The sequence below is a fragment of the Stenella coeruleoalba genome (genome assembly GCF_951394435.1).
Source record: "Stenella coeruleoalba genome assembly, chromosome: 7".
Classification (NCBI taxonomy): domain Eukaryota; kingdom Metazoa; phylum Chordata; class Mammalia; order Artiodactyla; family Delphinidae; genus Stenella; species Stenella coeruleoalba.
Window position 1 is genome coordinate 99,935,512 of NC_137153.1, and position 22,421 is coordinate 99,957,932.

The 22,421-nt window shown below is 42.7% G+C and overlaps 1 protein-coding gene across 1 annotated transcript; it reads right to left on the minus strand.

Annotated features, from left to right (window-relative positions):
- Positions 1–1,925: 1,925 nt before the first annotated feature.
- TXN (thioredoxin) lies at positions 1,926–22,066 on the minus strand. The gene is made up of 5 exons (XM_079927533.1): positions 21,913–22,066; positions 11,513–11,617; positions 11,013–11,072; positions 3,437–3,502; positions 1,926–2,944 (listed from the first exon to the last, which is right to left on the minus strand). Exons 1-5 carry the CDS (start codon positions 21,934–21,936, stop codon positions 2,882–2,884), a joined length of 318 nt encoding a protein of 105 aa, XP_079783659.1. The 5' UTR covers positions 21,937–22,066; the 3' UTR covers positions 1,926–2,881.
- Positions 22,067–22,421: the final 355 nt, after the last annotated feature.

Consider the following 22,421-nt stretch of genomic DNA (forward strand, 5'->3'; position numbering starts at 1 on the left):
GATTATAACCTGGGAAGAACATCTCAGAAAGCTCTGAGAACTCTTCCACCTGTTACAAGTCAAGACAGTTTATATATGTTTTTTGAGACAGAGGGCTGTACATTAAATGGTGCATTAATGACAGTTTACATAATCCAGATTTAAGTGCCATTGTGGTAGGTCATGTGACCCTTTACAAGATCAAGAAGAAATATTATCTTTTAAGAAGTTGTCTTATTGATGCTAGGTGAATGTTGCTGTTTACGGTTGAGCAGGTATTCCTGCTGATGGGGGAGGTTTGGTCAATGCATCATGTGGATACACAATGCACAGTGAGGAGAGAGGGGAGGCCAAAGGGCAGAGAAGAACTTTTATGTTTAGATTTTTCTTGTCTTGCCATAAATATGAATTTTATTTCAAATTCTATATTACCTAGAAAGGATTTATCATATTGGATTCAACTATTTCTCTATTGATGGGGATCCAATTTCGTGCTGCTATAAACAATGCTGCAACAATCATCCTTGGACATTTTTCTTTCCAAATGATACTTTGTTTAGGATGGATATGAAAAGTGTGATTTCTGGGTCATTTCTGATCACTGACTCTTCAGTTCTCACCAACCTGGCTTCCATCCCTATCCTTCCATAAGAATTTTGTCACAATCACTCTCCATTTTGTTTTCCTGTCATCTTTCTTAGTCTCAAAACAGCATTTGATAGTTGACACACCTTCCTTTTTGAAATGTTTTTTTTTTTGCTTTTGGGATAAAACCCTCTTGCTTTTCCTCCTTCCCCTCTGGCTTCCATTATGTCTCTTTTATTGGTTCCTGCTCTACTTGGTCTCTAAATGTTGGGAGCTCATCAAGCTGTCTTGAGCCCTCTTTACTCTGGATTCTCTTCCTGGGTGATCTCACACATTTAAGAGCCATCTACATTACATCTTTCAAATTCCTATTCCAGTCCAGGCTAGTACCCAACAGCCTGCATAACATCATCTTAAATGTATACCACCAAAGCATGTCTTAACATGTCCCAAGAGAACCTGCCCCCTCCCCCCCAATTCCTTAGCTTACTCATTACATGGCACCCCAACCACCCATTTGCTCAAGTCAAAAACCTGGTACTTACTCTAGAATCCTACTCCTAGACGTCCCTCGGATTGTCTTTCCTAAATGTTGAGTCCATACTCACTTTGTTCCCTCTCTCCCACCATCAACCAATCACAGGCATCATCATCTCTGGCCTAGGTAAATGCCGAAGCTTAAATGATTTTCTAGTTCTTTGCCTCCTTCTCCAACCCATTTTCAATACAGCTGCCAAAATGAACTCTTAATATCTAAGCATGTTACCTCAGGCTTACCTTTCAATGTCTTTCTTCCCTTTGCACCTAGAACAAGCCTTGGATGACTGGGTGCTGCCACCGTCTGCCTCTATTTCATGCATCTCTGCTGGGTCTATAATGTACCAAGTTCTCTGACTCTGGGTCTTGCTGCATGCTGTTCTCTCTGCTGGGAAGTAGAGTGCCTGGCTCTTTGCTGGCCAGTCTTTTTTCACCATCAGGTCTCAGCTTAGTCTCCTGTCAGAACCATTCCATCCCAAGCAGGTCCCCCTATTAGTCTCAATTACTGTGCCCATTTGTTTTGGCCTCATAGTATATTCCACAGTCTGTTATTCATTAGTTTGCCTCCCTTTCTAGAATGTAAGCTCTATAAGAAGGGTGTCTTATTCACAGCTATATCCCTAGCCTAGCACAGTGCCTGGCACATAATAAGCATTCAATTAATATTCTGAACGTTCATCTAAGTTCAGTATCCTGATTTTCAGATGAGGAAAGAAACCCAGCTAAGGGCCCATCATTTTACCTAGTTATTACATCGTTACACTGAGCAACAGTGTAATAGTTGAGCATGCACTCAGGCTCCAGACTCACTTGGTTTGAATCTCGTATCCTCCACTGCCTAGTGTGATGCTGGGGATATTACTTAACCTTTCTGCCTGTTTCCTCACTGGGAAGTGGGGATTACAGTGCCTACTTCATAGGATTGTTGCAAAGATTAAATTAATAGAAGGATGGTGAGGAGCATATGATTTAATTCTGATGTTTTACTGTACAAATTTAAAAACTATTTCTGCAAGCATTCCTCCAGCCCTTTGGGTCTAGAACACAAGAAACAATGTTCTTTGAATGAAATTAACAGTAACGTCCACACTCTTTACTGCTTAGGTTGGAACTTCTATCTAGCATATAAAACCAGTTTATTAGATACTTGAGAGAATCAAATTCCCACAGTAATGTTTGTGGGAACTCCCTTGTGAGCCACCTATGAAGAATTCCTAACAGATAATAGAACTCCTTTACCATTAGCAAAATTGGCACCTCACTGTAACCTTTGGGACAGGAATCTGAAACCAGAGATAAACAATTCCTTCATGGGCAGACATCAATTTTGGTCATGAGGACCATTCAGAGAGCACAGGAGATCTGCTTGCTAGAACAAAAAATAATACTTTCTCTGTGCATAAGGTCAAAAATAATAACAGAATTTTAACATATTACTCTATTATCTGTGCATTGCCTCCAACAAGATTTTCCTAGAAGTACAGGAAAAATCTTCAATCAATCATCAGTGGCCTACAAGGTTAAAAAAAAAAAAAAATGATCAAGAACATATGAAAATAACTAGGACATTAAATATCATCAAATGGCCAGTTTTCATTTATTTTGAAAACTATGCAAAGACACCAGACAGTTTTAAAAAGGGTACAGTTAATATTTTATTGTCACTTATCAGATGGCAGTTAGGTATATAGTCTTCATACTTGATCCTTCCTTTTTGTAAATAAAAAAAAATTACAAGTTTTAAACAGCCAAAGGCTGATCATGTCTTCAGAAAACATGATTAGATTAATTCATTAATGGTGGCTTCAAGTTTTTCCTTATTAGCTCCAGAAAATTCACCCACCTGTTGAGAGAATATTGAATTGCCATTAGATGTAGCATTGCATCCCTATTTTGTATATCAGATATGACCACAGAATGGGCCTGGGGAGGAGAGGAAGTTAAGTATAAGCTTATTGAAAATTTACATCCATGGATAACACCCAGTTCTTTAAAGTTAAAAACAAACAAAAACAAAAACCCCTCAAAAGTCAAGACTCAGTTTTTTTACACAAATACCTCTGAACAAAGATAAATGCACTGTGATATAAATATGAAGCGCCAATCACAGGGATTAATCACCAAATCCCTGTGATTTTAGTTTTAGCAAAGATCAGTTATCAATGAGATGTCACATTATGTACTTAATGAAGAATGACATATTTAAATATTCTTAAAAGGAAAAAACAGGGATGTGCTTCCCAATGTAAAGGGTAAGTCACTTCAGTTTCTTCTTTTCTATATCATGCTTTCCTATTATTACCCAGCTGGTTTCTTCAAGGTCAGATGTACCTACCTTCTGTCCCTTTTTAAAAAACTGGAAGGTTGGCATGCATTTGACTTCACACTCTGAAGCAACATCCTGGGGGGGAAGGGAGGTATAGAAAGAAGATAAAAATAAGACCATGAGGAGTGCTGAGCTCTGGTACCTGTGATCTAAAACCAGATTCTTTTCCCTGTTATGTACCCAGAGCTCAGCGCCAATTTTTATACGCTTAAACAAGGACAATGGCAGCACAAAAGCCAAATTGGTTATATTCTCAATTAAAATTCTAATTAATACGTACTCTCATCTTTGAGAGATACCAGAATCAGATACTATACAGTGACTCAAATTGTTTAATCGAATTATTCCCAGCTGTACTGGAGTGAGGTACATAGATGATGATCATAAAGGCAAAAGTTTAGAGTTAGGGAGAGGAACAACTTATTTACAAAGGACTTGTTCAAGAATAAAGTCATGGCGATCTACAGGGACAGCTCCACACTGGTTTTTCTGTTATTGTTTTATAACCCCTACCTCTCAACACCTTGTTCACACCAGGTTTGGCGGGGGGAATGCCATGAAAAGGGCTTGGTTTGGACAAGAGTTTCAAGTGAACAGGTACATTAGGGATCAAATACATCAGCTTGGCACTGCAAAGAGGATCAGGAGAGAAGTGAAGAAAGAACCACACAGCCCTAACTAAGCAGCAAAAGCTGTGGAGGCCACCAACCACGGAGGCAGAACTCTGAGAAGCAGACCACGGAGACCAAAGAACTTTCACAGGAAAGGAAGGAAGGTCAGCTAAAAACACCGTGGTGACTTCCAGTTGGGGACTCAGGAGTAAGGGACATGGGAATTAAAAATGGAGTGGTCCTAGGACTTCCCTGGCAGTCCAGTGGTTAAGACTTCGAGCTTCCACTGCAGGGGGCGTGGGTTCGATCCCTGGTTGGGGAACTAAGATCCCATATGCCAGGCTGCATGCCCCCCCCTCAAAAAAAAGGAGCGGTTCCTAGATTGAGCCACCAGTCAATGGTAGCACACCAGCCTAACTTCACCTGTTCCTCTGCCGGGCAGAAAAGTGTGGTTTTACGTCTTTATGAAATTGCACGTGTCCTGTTGCCAGTTTGGGCAGGAAGGGTGGTGGACGCTGCTGTTTCCAGATAACCTTTACTTTTTCTTTAAATGCTGGGCAACAAGAAGCACAAGGGCAGTAATGGCTGCAATAAAACGGCTAGTATGTACTGAATGTCTACTATATTCCAGGCACTAAGTACTCACTGAAAGCAACAGTCATAAGGAAATTCCCAAGAACCTGTGATAAGACCATCCAAATGAAGATCGTAACATTTTAACTGTACCAATCTACAATTCCAGAAATTCCCTTGTAGTCTGAGAATCCAGGATGGAAAATGGGGTGGAGAGTTGACAGGAAGACGATGAGCTGCACATGTCAAGGTTCTGGACCTTGAGGATGAGTAATTGGGAAACCAGAAGATGACAAGTTAGAAGGGTAGAAGGACTGGTTTAGCTAAAAGGTTGGAAACTGGTTGTCTAGGGGGCTGAAGCTGGTCTAGATATGTTACTTGGTTCATGTAAATGCTTAAAAAAATAAAAATCTCTGAATTGCTTGAAGATTTGGAAACACTGGGCTGGCCCCTCCCAGCACTCGGAGAGCAGCAGTTTACTGCAGTCCCTTCCCTGTCTCTTCCTGACACTTGGAAGCCACCAGTTGGATACCATCTTTCATGCAAGCAGCTGGCGGAAGCCTCAAAAGAGGTGGGTGTTAGTTTTGTTTTTATAGTACCCACAGTGGAAGGGCTGTGGTCTGGAAAGTGTGAGCCACCCTTTCCGCCACTTCTAATCATAGAAACGTACAGGGGGTGCAACTGACCTGCATCACACATAAAAGCATCAAAACAGGACCTGGAGATAAGTAAGGAAGGAGTACAAGGACCTTGAGCTCACCTCCTCTCTCGAGCACACCAACATCACAACTCATTGTTAGACAACCATTGACAAAGACTGGAACCTATCAAAAAAGATACTCCACATCCAAAGACAACAGGACCTGGATACTGATCACAACCTTCAGATGAAAACGCTAATCCCAAAGCCTTATCAGCAGAAAATACAGGGTCCCAATCAATGGAAATGATAGTCTAATTGCCGTTCTCAGATTCTGGATGCCTTATACCTCTCCTAGCCAGAGCTTAGCAGCATTCCCGCATTGGTACAACTGCCTAACTTAAAATAAAATAAGACAAAAAACTAGAAACAAGATAAATGCTCAGAAGTGGTGTCAATGCTTTGAGAAAGACTTGAAGTGTGTTGTAAGTCATGTTCATACGTTTTACGTCTTAAAATTGCAGTCAAGGGCTTCCCTGGTGGTGCAGTGGTTAAGAATCCGCCTGCCAATGCAGGGGACATGGGTTCGAGCCCTGGTCCGGGAAGATCCCACATGCTGTGGAGCAACTAAGCCCGTGCACCACAACTACTGAGCCTGTGCTCTAGATCCCGCGCACCTAGAGCCCGTGCTCCGCAACAAGAGAAGCCACTGCAACGAGAAGCCTGCGCACCACAACGAAGAGTAGCCCCCGCTCGCTGCAACTAGAGAAAGCCCACGCGCAGCAACAAAGACCCAGCACAGCCCCCCCAAAAAAAAAAAATTGCAATCAAGTCTTTACATGGTAAATTTTTAAAGCATTAAGAATTCGCTCTCATTGGGTAAGAAAGTGATTTTTTTTAAAGGTGATGCAGGATTCTGTACCATAATTGAATCCACCACACTGGGCTTTTAGGTTACGCACATTCTTGTGAATAAATTCAGACGCATCCCAGGGCAAAAAACCTTAAAGTTGCTCAGTTTAAGAAGATCATTTTCAATTTTACTTATTTAGATAAGTATAATCTCACCTTTCTATGGTCCGAAAGCTGTCACTGTATGGATGGATCATTTTAACTCATCTGCTGGTCGACAATGTAAAAGGCTCCGATTTTGCCTAAGCATCTCTACACTATGGTTCAATCCCCACCCATGAAAGTAAGCATTGCTAAGGGAATGAAAATATTCACTTTAAAGGCTCTAGACACACATGATTAAATCACCTCCCAATTTGAATGTGTCAGTTTATCAGTATGTATCATGATTTCTGACATCCAGTTTAAGACTTTTCATGTAACAGGATCCATCTGCCCTTCCCTACGCCAGTCACTGAAAGCATGTGCTCTGTTGGATTTAGGAGACTCCAGTTCTGTGAGTGAACTGTTCAGGCCCATTTCTGCAATGGCCACAGAGAAAAACGGTTAATCAAATTCTTAAGAATATAAGAACTGGGGCAGTTAATGTGCTTGACAGTGTATCACTTCTACGTGTTCAGTATTTTCTAGAATTTATGTTTGGCTTTCTTCTAGGTTGTATCTGGGGGTGAAGAATGAGGTAGAGATGCAACATCTTCACCCCAAATGGTTAACGGTTAATACATGGTTTAATAGATTCGATTCTTCTTTTTTGGACTTTTTAGTCTTGTCCATGGATCTACATACCTACTCTGGTTACAAGACCACACGGTTTTAATTATTGCTGCTAATGTACTTTATGGGGCCTGCCCCTTCCCATCCTCTGCCCCTTCCCATCCTCTATGACTTCCCTCCTAATTAGTTTTTTTAAATACTTTCCAGGATTTTCCTGACTACATTATTTCAGAATGTCATGATCAATTTCCCAAAAATGTTGGATGAATCTAAGAGTACTAACTAGCATTTTAATAATACTGAGTCAACATCCTGGAAGACAGTATATACCCATCTAGTAAAATCTTTTATGGACCTCAGTAAAGGTTAGTAGTTCTATAACTAATATTTGATCTCTACTGCCTCTGTTACTTTTTTTCTTTTGTTTTCTATTACTTGTTCTATAGACCAATTGGCCCACTCCTGTAGTGATTTGAAAGGCATGCACACTTAAAAATTAAGTAGTTACCTTTGAGGTTTTAAAAACATTCTTGATCTCAAGTTTATCACTTCCCTCATTTAAAAACAGAAAGCTAGCCACTCTCTAATGACAGACCCAGGTCCTGCCATTTTTAAAAAAATAAACAATCTGGAACTTGTGTAGTCATATAAACACTGCCATAATCAGGATACAGAACTCTTCCCTCACTCCCATAAAACTTCCTCAGTAGCTTCTCTGTGGTCAAATACTCCCCCTTAGCCCCCACCCCCACTCTGTTCTCCATCCCTATAGTTTTAGCCCAGCTCAGATTTTTATTAGTTTTTATTAGTAAGTGTAACGAGGCTACATTTTACCTTATTAACTTTTGTTTCATTGGTTTCTAGCTCAGCACTCTGTATAGCCAAAATAACTTTAAATCTGCTGTTGTCACCTGTTATTAACTCATTGCTGGCTGTTCTCATAACGGAAACACATGGCATCCTAAAAGGTTGCAAAACTATCAGGCCTAAGTTACTTTGTTTCTTTTGAGCTTATAAGTATCATACTCTGTAGAGTTGGGAGTAGAGTCTGCTGTTAAGGAAATAAGATCAGTCTATCATTTTCAAAAGTAGTATTCACACTTTGCTATGCATACAGAGTTGTTTTGTGTGTGTACCACATTATATGTCCATGCCTCCTAACTGTCCATTTGAATCTATTACACCTAAAAGCTCATCTCTTCCAGCCCAAGTGTTCAGAGATTTTTCTACTAAAACTAGGTGTTGTTTGCCCCAAAGATACTATAAACATTAAGTACCCTAAGTCTGCATGGACAGGAATTATCTGCATAAAAAATATAAAAACAAATTCAGTCCTAAAATATTCCATCTATTTTAATGATATGATCTAATACTCAAAATAATGAATTGATGTCATTTTTATCCCTCATCTGATTCTTTTCGAGCCAAAATCAGGGGATGGTTTTATCTACAGCGTTCCAAAGCAACAAAAAGAAGATCCACTCATGTAACTCATAAATTCCATGGGGGAAAAACAACTCATGGATTGATAATGAACTCCTTTTTGTTTGAATCACCTGCCTTGCTAACTCTGCTGAATGGCCAGGTAAGTAGGAACTGACAGACTATTGCTATGCGTATGGGGTGACCAAAGGGTTCTGGAATTCAATTTTTAATGCCGCAAAAAGTTGATGAGGCTATTTAGATGGTGTAATAGTTGTCATTAAGAGTATTAAAAAAACCACACACACACAAAAGATCATATGTTGCTCAAAGTGAAAGGTCCCCAACTTATGAGAAGGTCACTTCAAGGTCTAGAGGTCTACATACTTTTAGAGTGATGATGAGGATGACAACCACGTCTAAAGGAGGGGCTGTCATATTGAAGTCTGGGCCTGCTCTGCACACCTACTTCCCAAAGGTTTTGGATTGAGGCAGAAAGCATTGGTCCTGGCCCCAGCACCATACAGGGGCCAAATCCACAGGCTCTGCCTCAATTGACCTTTTTGTTTTGTTTTGTTTTTTTGCGGTATGCGGGCCTGTCACTGTTGTGGCCTCTCCTGTTGCGGAGCACAGGCTCCGGATGCGCAGGCTCAGCGGCCATGGCTCACGGGCCCAGCCGCTCCGTGGCATGTGGGATCTTCCTGGACCAGGGCACGAACCCGTGTCCCCTACATCGGCAGGTGGACTCTCAACCACTGCGCTATCAGGGAAGCCCTCAATCGACCTTTTACCCTTCTGTGTTGCAGTCCCATTATCTGTTCAGGGGGGATGCTGATAAAAATAGTTCTCATGGTCACTGCCTGGATGAAATGATACAACGTAGGCAGAGGGCTTAGTGCAGCCTCTAGCATATGTTAGTATTTCCAAATAAAAATGTATTCACTTGCTGTCTGGTAGGGTCAGTACCAGTTTCTTTAGTCCCTTCCAGGTGCCATTTTCACCTGGCTAAGGTGACGAGATTTAAAAAAATAAGTTAGGTTAAAATAGGGAGCAAGAGTTTTTTCACAAACACATGCTGTCTACTCTTATTTAAAACAAAAACCCAGGGCTTCCCTGGTGGCGCGGTGGTTGGGAGTCTGCCTGCCGATGCAGGGAACGCAGGTTCGTGCCCCGGTCTGGGAAGACCCCACATGCTGCGGAGCGGCTGGGCCCGTGAGCCATGGCCACTGAGCCTGTGTGTCCGGAGCCTGCGCTCCGCAACAGGAGAGGCCACAACAGTGAGAGGCCCGCGTACTGCAAAAAACGAAAACAAAAACCCAGGACACATCAGAATAACTTTACTTGACGACCATACCAATTCATTCATTCTTCACCTACCACAGGTCAGACAGGTGTGCTGATAAAGAGGAAACAAAGGCGCATAAGACAGGGTCCCTGATCCCAAGAAACTGACAGACTAATGAAGGACAGACACAAAGATCATTACAGTAATAGCTAAGCTTACTGAATGCTTATCATGCGCCAGGCACTGCTCTAAGCACTTCCCAGGTCTTATCTCACACGATCCTGACAAGTGCCTTACATGCTGGATTAACGCTGCCATTTAACAGAGGCGCAACCTGAGGCACAGAACAGATAACTTCACCAAGCCCACAGCGCTAATAAGGGACACGATCCTCCCACTGGACAACCATCAATCCACGAAAAGGAGGGGCAGAGGACACCAGGGGGACACAGAGGAAGGGAACAAACCTAGTCTGGGCATAAAAGGGAGTAACTAAAGGAGAATTCCTCGAGAGGATGTGAAGCTTAAGTCAAGGAGCTTGTCCGGCAAGAAAGAAAGATGAGAAATGTGCTGGGAATAAGCAATGTGGTACTGGGAGGTGCCCACAGGCTTAGAAAATACTGCCATACGTTTCCCCACCCCGGCCCCACCCTTTTTATAGACCCTTCTGGACCTTTTGCAGGATTTCCATGTTTGCTCAATGAATAATCAACCTTACAAGGTTGGTGGGGGCAGGTATTAAGATTTGGTCATAGAAGAACCAAGGTTCAAGGGATACGAGAATGAGCCTAAAGCAGACGTCACTGGGCCAGGACTGGAAGCCAGGTCGAGCACCTTTGTTGCCACTTCATACCCTAACCCACTCCTGCCCTGCTGGGGCTAAGCAAACCTGCCCACACACGTTTAAATCCCTGCTCTGCTACTTACTAACTGTAACTCCACGGTCAACCTGGGCATGATGACAGGACAAAGGATTAAATGAATCCATACTTGTTACGCACAAAGAACAGTGCGCCTGGTCCCAAGTGCTAAACGAGCATTTGTTAAACTAAACCAATCTTTAAATGTTCCCCCCAGTTCTTCTCTCAGCTCTCTAATCAGGCATCTTGGTGTCTGGTCTCTTCAATTTCTGTTTGTCGAGCATCTCAGAATGTTAGGTAGATTACTTGGGCTTCTAGAATGACAGGTGACTAGTAAAGATGGGTAACAGATGCCTTAACCATTTTATTTTAGGATGTGATGTACTTAGCTCCTGACATCTAGGATTAAGCTCATAATTGGCATAATTACCTGTTCTTCTGAAATAAACTTTTTAACTAGGGTTGTAATTCTAGTGTTTTACTTATTCATGAGAACAAGCAATGTGTAATTCAGAGAAAAAGGCCAATGCAAAAAGCTCAACATTATTCCAAATTTCCAGCCACATACCTGACAGTCATCCACGTCTACTTCAAGGAACACTACGTTGGAATACTTTTCCGAGAGAGACTAGAAAATTAGAAAAAAAAATCCACAAAGATTTAGCAGTGGGTAATGGCAGCCAATACCCTGAAGCTTCTTAAATGGAAACTTAAAAGTAGGGACTAAAGATCCCAATATTTAGGGACAGGTAAGCATAAAAGACATTTTCCCTGAATCAAATTCTCCTTGGTATAAAATAATTTGAAACATCAACTCTGATTCCTGAACTTCAAATAGGGCCCATGTTTCACTGTGAAGAAAAAGCCACTTAAGCCAACCAAATTAACTTCTGAAAGTCGTCTTCAACAGGCTGTGTGTGTCAAACCTAAACTGTTATGCTATGATTTTTAGACCAAAGACCCGACAACAACAAAACCTCTAACTGTCCTTCTTTCCTAGCTTTGTGACCACCAACCCCAGACACACAAATAGTTTACAAAAGCAGAAGTTGGCTAATAAATACTTACATGAAAGAAAGGCTTGATCATTTTGCAAGGCCCACACCACGTGGCTGAGAAGTCGACTACTACGAGTTTCTCTCCCGCACTGTTCAAGGCTTCCTGAAAAGCATACTAAGGGAAAGAGAAAAGCAGATGTTAGGTTACGTTTATTTCCAAAAGCCCTGATAAAATGCGACACAAAACACAATTTGGAGGTCCTGCTTTCAGGGCCTATTTTTTTAATAAAAAAAGGAAAACAAAGCAAATAAACTGAGGAAATCCTACTGTGGTGTAATGTTATTTGATAAGGTGAAACAAGTAGGATGTATACAGTGTATCAATATTCATGTCTTCATAAATATAAAGAATTGGTTAATCCACATCCAAACTAAGTAAATAAAAGGAAAATAAAGACATTTGTATTACAAATGTTTCCACATCTGGACTTCCCTGGTGGCGCAGTGGTTAAGAATCCGCCTGCCAATGCAGGGGACACGGGTTCGAGCCCAGGTCTGGGAAGATCCCACATGCTGTGGAGCAACTAAGCCTGTGCGCCACAACTACTGAGCCTGCGTGCCACAACTACTGAAGCCCATGCGCCCAGAGCCCATGCTCTGCAACAAGAGAAGCCACCGCAATGAGAAGCCCGCACACCGCAATGAAGAGTGGCCCTGCTCGCCACAACTAGAGAAAGCCAGCGAGCAGCAACAAAGACACAACGCAGCCAAAAAAATATAAATACATAAAATAAATTTATAAAAAAAAAGTTTCCACATCAAATCTAGGTATAACATATGGTAGACATTCACTAAATGCTCATTGATCCAAGGAATCACACTTCAATTGAATAAGTCACAAAGGCACAGACTCTTGCAACTAAAACACCACAAGTTATTTTAAAAACTAAAACTTTTTGATTAAGCTAATATTGTCTATGGTAGAACATCCAAAAGGTAAAAAAAATAAATATCAAGGAAAAGAACCTTCTCCACACCCTTACACCCACTGTTGACATTAAGCATATGTCCTTATACTCTTTTTAGTGGAGTTTCCAGAATTGAGATCATACATACTATCGTTGATTTCTGCCTTCATTGTTGACCAAATGAAAGTTTTAGTCCCTTGTGAAGGGAATTTTCTTGGTTGTTTTTCGTAAGCCATGCTTGTTGAATAAAATTCCACCAGCAGAAATGATCAAGAAATCCCTTACCACCAGCCTCCCTGAATAATTTACCAATGGTTTTGATACTGTAACCCTAGCAACCTAACCTTCTAGTTAACAAGGGACGACTCTTTTAACCACAGTCAGCTGGTGCTGACCAAAACCAAGGCCATGAAGAGAAATCAAAACACAAACATCTATATCTGAAGTCTCGGTTTTCTTCACGGGGGGGGGGGGGGGGGGGGGGGAATGCCAGTCACATTGGTTTAATTAAAAACCAACACCACGCCCCCCCTCCTCTGAAAGCTAAGAATCAGATCAGATTTGGTCCAAGTAAAGAAGAAAGTAAATAATGCACCGTTAACGAAAAAGAACTAAAGTGAATTCCTCTGAAGTTACTGCTCTAGATTTCTACTTTCTGCCTCATGTTTATTGGGGAAAACAATTCACAAATGGTGTTTCCTAGAATGGGTAGGTCATGACTTCTGCACCCAGTTCAGTTATGCAGGTACAAACCTGCATACAAATAAACACACCACACCTTTGGGCGTGGGGAGGTGTGTGTGTGTAGTGGCGGGTGCACACAGAGAGTAAGAAGTACAGAAATTGTTTTCCCAAACCATCACCGATTTTTTCCAGATGAATTTCCTTCAAAGCCTTCCCTAATGTGATTTTTTTAGGTCAAACCAGCCATTCTTTACTGCAAGATCCAGGTAAGACAGGGAAATAAAGATTGACAACGTCTGGTCAGATGAATCCATGGTTTTGTAAACATGGTTGGCCCTCAGTAAATACAGGTGAGGTTACTCTCAACCTAGAATATTTTTCAGCAATAACTTCTGGCTTCACTGAACATGAGTCACAGAGCCAGGTACATGTAGGACTTCATGACAAGTTCTATTCTCTGGATACTAAAGTTTGCCTAAAACAGACATCAGTGTGAAAATCATTCAATACTATCTGACTAAGAAGCAAACCATAATTTCTAGCTCCCAGAAACTACCAGTGAGGATTGATAAAGGTCCCCATCACTAACACAAACATTCTGAAAACAAAACAATGTATTTGGGGCAGATAAATAAGAGCAGCACCTAGCATCTCTTTTCCTAAACACACCCATTCCAAAGGCAATCAACAGGCATAAGAGTGGTTTGTAAAAAAGCATTCAGCAAAGTGCCTGTGTGTTAAAGTTGGGAGTTCAAGAAAAGGCAGCAGGGACGTCCCTGGTGGCGCAGGGGTTAAGAATCCGCCTGCCAATGTAGGGTACATGGGTTCAAGCCCTGGTCCGGGAAAATCCCACGTGCCGAGAAGCAAATAAGCCCATGCGCCACAACTACTGAGCTTGCACTCTAGAGCCCGTGAGCCACAACTACTGAGCCCGAGTGCCACAACTACTGAAGCCTGCGCGCCTAGAGCCCGTGCTCTGCAACAAGAGAAGCCACTGCAATGAGAAGCCCATGCACCGCAACGAAGAGTAGCCACTGCTCAACATAACTAGAGAAAGCCTGCGCACAGCAACAAAGACCCAACAGACAAAACTAATAAATAAATTAAAAATATGTATATATGAAATGAGTAACAATCCTGCAGCCTGTGGAACAAAAACCACATTCACAGAAAGACAGACAAAATGAAAAGGCAGAGGGCTATGTACCATATGAAGGAACAAGATAACACCCCAGAAAAACAACTAAATGAAGTGGAGATAGGCAACCTTCCAGAAAAAGAATTCAGAATGATGATAGTGACGATGATCCAGGACCTCAGAAAAACAATGGAGGCAAAGATGGAGAAGATGCAAGAAATGTTAAACAAAGACCTAGACAAATTAAAGAAGAAACAAACAGAGATGAACAAGACAATAACTGAAATGAAAACTACACTAGAAGGAGTCAATAGCAGAATAACTGAGGCAGAAAAACGAATAAGTGATCTGAAAGAGAGAATGGTGGAATTCACTGCCGCAGAACAGAATAAAGAAAAAAGAATGAAAAGAAATGAAGACAGCCTAAGAGACCTCTGGGACAACATTAAACGCAACAACATTCACATTATAGGGGTCCCAGAAGGAGAAGAGAGAAAGGACCAGAGAAAATATTTGAAGAGATTATAGTCAAAAACTTCCCTAACATGGGAAAGGAAATAGCCACCCAAGTCCAGGAAGCACAGCAAGTCCCATACAGGATAAACCCAAGGAGAAACATGCCGAGACACATAGTAATCAAATGGGCAAAAATTAAAGACAAAGAAAACTTATTGAAAGCAGCAAGGGAAAAACGATAAATAACATACAAGGGAACTCCCATAAGGTTAACAGCTGATTTCTCAGCAGAAACTCTACAAGCCAGAAGGGAGTGGCATGATATACTTAAAGAGATGAAAGGGAAGAACCTACAACCAAGATTACTCTACCCAGCAAGGATCTCATTCAGATTCTATGGAGAAATCAAAAGCTTTACAGACAAGCAAAAGCTATGAGAATTCAGCACCACCAAACCAGCTCTACAGCAAATGCTAAAGGAACTTCTCTAAGTGGGAAACACAGGAGAAGAAAAGGACCTACAAAAACAAACCCAGAACAATTAAGAAAATGGTCATAGGAACATATATATCAATAATTACCTTAAACGTGAATGGATTAAATGCTCCAACCAAAAGACATAGGCTTGCTGAATAGATACAAAAACAAGACCCATATATATGCTGTCTACAAGAGACCCACTTCAGACCTAGGGACACATACAGAGACTGAAAGTGAGGGGATGGAAAAAGATATTCCATGCAAATGGAAATCAAAAGAAAGCTGGAGTAGCTATACTCATATCAGATAAAATAGACTTTAAGGAATGTTACAAGAGACAAGGAAGGTCACTACATAATGATCAAGGGATCAATCCAAAAAGAAGATATAAAAATTACAAATATATATGCACCCAACATAGGAGCACCTCAATACATAAGGCAACTGCTAACAGCCATAAAAGGGGAAATCGACATTAACACAATAATAGTGGGGGATTTAACACCTCATTTACACCAATGGACTGATCATCCAAAATGAAAATAAATAAGGAAACAGAAGCTTTAAATGACACAATAGACCAGATAGATTTAACTGATATTTATAGGATATTCCATCCAAAAACAGCAGATTACACTTTTTTCTCAAGTGCGCATGGAACATTCTCCAGGACAGATCACACCTTGGGTCACAAATCAAGCCTCAGTAAATTTAAGAAAACTGAAATCATATCAAGCATCTTTGCTGACCACAACACTATGAGATTAGAAATGAATTACAGGGAAAAAAAACGTAAAAAACACAAACACATGGAGGCTAAACACGTTACTAAATAACCAAGAGATCACTGAAGAAATCAAAGAGGAAATTAAAAAATACCTAGAGACAAATGACAATGAAAACACGACGATCCAAAACCTATGGGATGCAGCAACAGCAGTTCTAAGAGGGAAGTTTATAGCTATACAAGCCTACATCAAGAAACAAGAAAAATCTCAAACAATCTAACCTTACACCTGAAGGAACTAGAGAAAGAAGAACAAACAAAACCCAAAGTCAGCAGAAGGAAAGAAATCATAAAGATCAGAGCAGAAATAAATGAAATAGAAACAAAGAAAACAATAGCAAAGATCAATAAAACTAAAAGCTGGTTCTTTGAGAAGATAAACAAAATTGACAAACCATTAGCCAGACTCATCAAGAAAAAGAGGGAGAGGACTCAAATCAATAAAATTAGAAACGAAAAAGGAGAAGTTACAACAGACACCGCAGAAATACAAAGCATCCGAAGAGACTACTACAAGCAACTCTATGCCAATAAAATGGCCAACCTGGAAGAAATGGACAAATTCTTAGAAAGGTATAACCTTCCAAGACTGAACCAGGAAGATACAGAAAATATGAACATACCAATCACAAGTAAGGAAATTGAAACTGTGATTAAAAATCTTCCAACAAACAAAAGTCCAAGACCAGATGGCTTCACGGGTGAATTCTATCAAACATTTAGAGAAGAGCTAACACCCATCCTTCTCAAACTCTTCCAAAAATTGCAGAGGAAGGAACACTCCCAAACTCATTCTATGAGGCCATCATCACCCTGATACCAAAACCAGACAAAGATACTACAAAAAAAGAAAATTACAGACCAATATCACTGATGAATATAGATGCAAAAATCCTCAACAAAATACTAGCAAACAGAATCCAACAACACATTAAAAGGATCATACACCATGACCAAGTGAGATTTATCCCAGGGATGCAAGGATTCTTCAATATATGTAAATCAATCAATTCGATACACCATATTAACAAATTGAAGAAGAAAAACCATATGATCATCTCAATAGATGCAGAAAAAGCTTTTGACAAAGTTCAACACCCATTTATCATAAAAACTCTCCAGAAAGTGGGCATAGAGGGAACCTACCTCAACATAATAAAGGCCATATACGACAAACCCACAGCAAACATCATTCTCAATGGTGAAAAACTGAAAACATTTCCTCTAAGATCAGGAACAACACAAGGATGTCCACTCTCACCACTATTATTCAACATAGTTTTGGAAGTTTTAGCCACAGCAATCAGAGAAGAAAAAGAAATAAAAGGAATACAAATTGGAAAAGAAGAAGTAAAACTGTCACTATTTGCAGATGACATGGTACTATATATAGAGAGAATTCTAAAAATGCCACCAGAAAACTACTAGAGCTAATCAATGAATTTGGTAAAGTTGCAGGATACAAAATTAATGCACAGAAATCCCTTGCATTCCTATACACTAATGATGAAAAATCTAAAAGAGAAATTAAGGAAACACTCCCATTTACCATAGCAACAAAAAGAATAAAATACCTAGGAATAAACCTATCTAAGGAGACAAAAGACCTGTATGCGGAAAACTATAAGACACTGATGAAAGAAATTAAAGATGATACCAAGAGATGGAGAGATATACCATGTTCTTGGATTGGAAGAATCAACATTGTGAAAATGACGATACTGCCCAAAGCAATCTACAGATTGAATGCAATCCCTATCAAATTACCAATGGCATTTTTTACAGAACTAGAACAAAAAATCTTAAAATCTGTATGGAGACACAGAAGACCCCGAATAGCCAAAGCAGTCTTGAGGGAATAAAACGGAGCTGAAGGAATCAGACTCCTGACTTCAGACTATACTACAAAGCTACAGTAATCAAGACAATATGGTACTGACACAAAAACAGGAACATAGATCAATGGAACAAGATAGAAAGCCCAGAGATAAACCCATGCACCTATGGTCAACTAATCTATGACAAAGGAGGATATACAATGGAGAAAAGACAGTCTCTTCAATAAGTGGTGCTGGAAAAACTGGACAGCTACATGTAAAAGAAGGAAATTAGAACACTCCCTACACCATACACAAAAATAAACTCAAAATGGATTCGAGACCTAAATGTAAGACTGGACACTATAAAACTCTTAGAGGAAAACATAGGAAGAACACTCTTTGACATAAATCACAGCAAGATGTTTTTTGATCCACCTCCTAGAGTAATGGGAATAAAAACAAAAATCAACAAATGGGACCTAATGAAACTTAAAAGCTTTTGCACAGCAAAGGAAACCATAAACAAGACGAAAAGACAACCCTCAGAATGGGAGAAAGTATTTGCAAACGAATCAATGGACAAAGGATTAATCTCCAAAATATATAAACAGCTCATGCAGCTCAATATTAAAGAAACAAACAACCCAATCCAAAAATGGGCAAAAGACGTAAACAGACATTTCTCCAAAGAAGATATACAGATGGCCAAGAAGCACATAAAAAGCTGCTCAACATCACTAATTATTAGAGAAATGCAAATCAAAACGACAATGAGGTATCACCTCACACCAGTTAGAATGGGCATCATCAGAAAATCTACAAACAACAAATGCTGGAGAGGGTGTGGAGAAAAGGGAACCCCTTGCACAGTTGGTGGGAATGTAAACTGATACAGCCACTATGGAGAACAGTATGGAGGTTCCTAAGAAACTAAAAATAGAATTACCATAGGATCCAGCAATCCCACTACTGGGCATATACCCAGAGAAGACCATAATTCAAAAAGACACATGCACTCCAATGTTCATTGCAGCACTATTTACAATAGCCAGGTCATGGAAGCAACCTAAATGCCCATCGAAATTGAGTCATTTGCTGAGACATGGATGGATGTAGAGACTGTCATACAGAGTGAAGTCAGAAAGAGAAAAACAAATATCGTACATTAACGCATGTATGTGGAACCTAGAAAAATGGTACAGATGAACCGGTTTGCAGGGCAGAAGTTGAGACACAGATGTAGGGAACAAATGTATGGACACCAAGGGGGGGAAACCGCAGGGGGATGGGGATTGTGGTGTGCTGAATTGGGCGATTGGGATTGACATGTACACACTGTTGTGTATAAAACTGATGACTAATAAGAACCTGTTGTGGCTTCCTGGGTGGCGCAGTGGTTGAGAGTCCGCCTGCTGATGCAGGGGACACAGGGTTGTGCCCCAGTCCAGGAGGATCCCACGTGCCGCGGAGCGGCTGGGCCCGTGAGCCATGGCCGCTGGGCCTGCGTGTCCGGAGTCCGTGCTCCGCAATGGGAGAGTCCACGGCAGTGAGAGGCCCGCGTACCGCAAAAAAAAAAAAAAAAAAAGAACCTGCTGTATAAAAAAAATAAAATTAAATCTAAAAAATTTTAAAAAATGAATAAAATACTATTAGAAAAAAAGAAGAAAAGAAATGGCAGTGGCCATTCTTCAAAAAACTTGATTTCTTCCTCCTCACTTTTATAGTCCATTAACACACTTGGAGCGGAAATGGATCCCAGTGGCTCTAAACTACCAAAACCTCAGAGTTGTCTTGGATGGCCCACGGCACGAAGTCCATCAGGATGAAAAGCTAAAGCGTACTCAAAATTTACAAGAAACATTAGCTTAGCTTTTGATTGACTCTGGATCATAGTTTTGAACATCAACTAATTATCAGGGACTTTGGGCCCCAAGCCATAGTGCTTTTCTGGGTAATGAATTTACTGTCACCCTTGTACCTCTTGGTATTGATGAGGGGAGGAGGGTGCCACAATTACGAGAACTAAAATAGGGAAAGACTGAAATGTGCTCCAGGAACCAATTTTCTGCTTGTAGTGTTTGGATTCTGAAACAATTCATATAGACCAAAGATTTCTCACTCCTTTCATAGGTTTTCAGATGTTCTACTGATGAGGTCACCAGACTCTGCAGAAGACCATCCGCTCCTCCCCTCATAGACTGTTGTTTGTCACTCAGTAGACACTGAATAAAAATATGTGGAAAAAACTCAATATTAAGGTTCTCTCTTTTCTTCTTTTTTTAAATAAATTTATTTATTTTTGGCTGCATTGGGTCTTCGTTGCTGCACATGGGCTACTCTCTAGTTGCAGCGAGCGGGGGCTCCTCTTCGTTGTGGTGCACAGGCTTCTCACTGCGGTGGCTTCTCGTTGCAGAGCATGGGCTCTAGGCGTGCTGGCTTCAGTAGTTGTGGCACGCGGGCTCAGTAGTTGTGGCGCACAGGCTTAGTTGCTCTGTGGCATGTGGGATCTTCTCGGACCAGGGCTCGAACCCATGTCTCCTGCACTGGCAGGTGGATTCTCAACCACTGCGCCACCAGGGAAGCCCAAGGCACTCTCTTTTCAACCAATGAAAAGGTTGTTAATAAGTCATAAAAGGTTCACATCCCTTGACCCTGCACTCAAGACCCTAACCTGAGGAAACAGCCTGAACTCTGTATAAAGCCTTATGAACAGAAACATTCACTGAAGCGTGGAAAACTGCCCAAATGTCCAGCAATGTCTTCAGATATTGAAATGATCGCAAAAAGCTTCTAATTACACGTAAAGTGTTCAGGCTAAATTAGACGACAAACACACAGCTCGGAAATAAAAACAACCTCAACTATTTTGTGGTTGCGTCTAGGAAATAGAAGATCTCTCTTCCCAAACTTTCTACAACGATCTTTATGTTTTCTGGTTGTAAAAGGAACAAAAAGATAAGGAACCATTAACAGACAAACTTCCATTTCCAAAGCTAACCCCAGCACCTAAACCAGGTCGGGGCACGCGACCCGCCTTTCCCCTGCTTTACTGGGGTGGGCGGTATCGCAGGGTAAACGGTTTCGTCCCACTGTTTGAGCAACATCAGTTTTCTCCCACTCAGTTTTGTGCCTCAGCATTTAACATCCACTCCTTGAGGGGCCACAGTACACCAGACACTGTTAGGCTCTGAGTTTTCCAAGCAGGAGGGTATTAAGTTTGCAATAACTCTCGACATAGAACACTTTTTGTCTTGGTCATTCCTAAAAGGACAGAACCGCCGTCTGGGTACCAGAAAGCCGACGAGCACACAACGGGGCGCGGCTGCTCTCAGGGGCACTCCTGGCTCTAGCGAAACCCACCGACCACGAAATTCACCGTGGGTGAATCACAGATGGGTAGGGCAGTGAAGGTCCCTGGGCCCAGCCTTGCGGACTGAGTCATTCCAAAGCCTGAGCTGCCGGAAACACGCCCTGCGCCGCAGGAGGAGGAGTCTCGAGGGCGCGGCCCGGACTTCACCTCATTGACGCCACCTGGGCCCCTAGGGCCGGACTTGTACAAGCGAAAGGGTTCGGGGGGTGTCTCCAGCCCGGAACCGCTCCCTTCGCGCGGATGCAACACGCGTCAGCTCTGCGGCCGAGCAGTGCTGGAGGCAGCCGGGGGTGTCCGGCCTAAATCCACTCCCCAGGGAGCTCACTGCACCCAGCGCGGGTGGATCACGCCGCTCTCCGGGGAGAGTGGCAGCCAGCAAGCCCCGGCTTTCTCCAAGGAGCCCTCCACCTCCTTGCCCGGGCCCGTGTCCGGATACAAATGGGGGCCAAAGGCAGACTCCCTCCATCCTTCACCCAATCGCGGTTTCCCGGCTGGGGTGGGGAGGGGGCGGAGGCGCAATGGAGGACTCCAGGGCGCTCCCCACGCGCGTGCATCCCCCGGGCGCATAGGTTACCCGGACCTAGCCCTCCAGGGCACGCTCCACCGCCCCGGGAGCGCCCAGGCCCGGGCTCCTCGCAGTCCCCGGCCGAGTCGCCGCGTCCCCTTCCTCCAGAGATGCGAAGGGGCGGCCTGCCCACCTCCGGCCCACCGCCCACCCCACCTGCCGGGGCTGCGCGCCGCGCCCTGGCCGGCCCCGGAACGCTTACCTTGCTCTCAATCTGCTTCACCATCTTGGCTGCTGCTGTCTGACTAGCGACCTTACACTGGAATACACGGAAGCGGATCCAAGGCACCGGACGAAGCTTGGAGAGCACGCAGCCCGCTTTCCCTTTATAGCAACGGTGGGCGGGGCGGGCGGGCGCGCGCGGCGTAAGTGTGGCGGGGGCGCGCCCGCTGGGGCCTCCCGGGCCCGCCTAGGCTTCTGGGCTACGCCCCGCCTCCCGGATGCGGCCGGACGGGGGCGGGACCGCCGGCAGGGGCGGGGCCGGAGGGGCAGGGCTGGGGCGGGCGCGGGGCGGAGCTCCTGGGAGTCCTCTGGGCTGGAGACCTTCGGCGCCTCCCACCTGTACCCCACCTGGGAGTGGGGATGCGTGACGTAAAGGGCGCCTGCACTATGCATGGCGGGCGGAGGCCACCCAATGAGCTACAGGGTCACCTGGGAAGGGGCCAGCCAGGCCTTAATCGGACGCGCCCAGGCTCGAGAAGAGGCCACCTA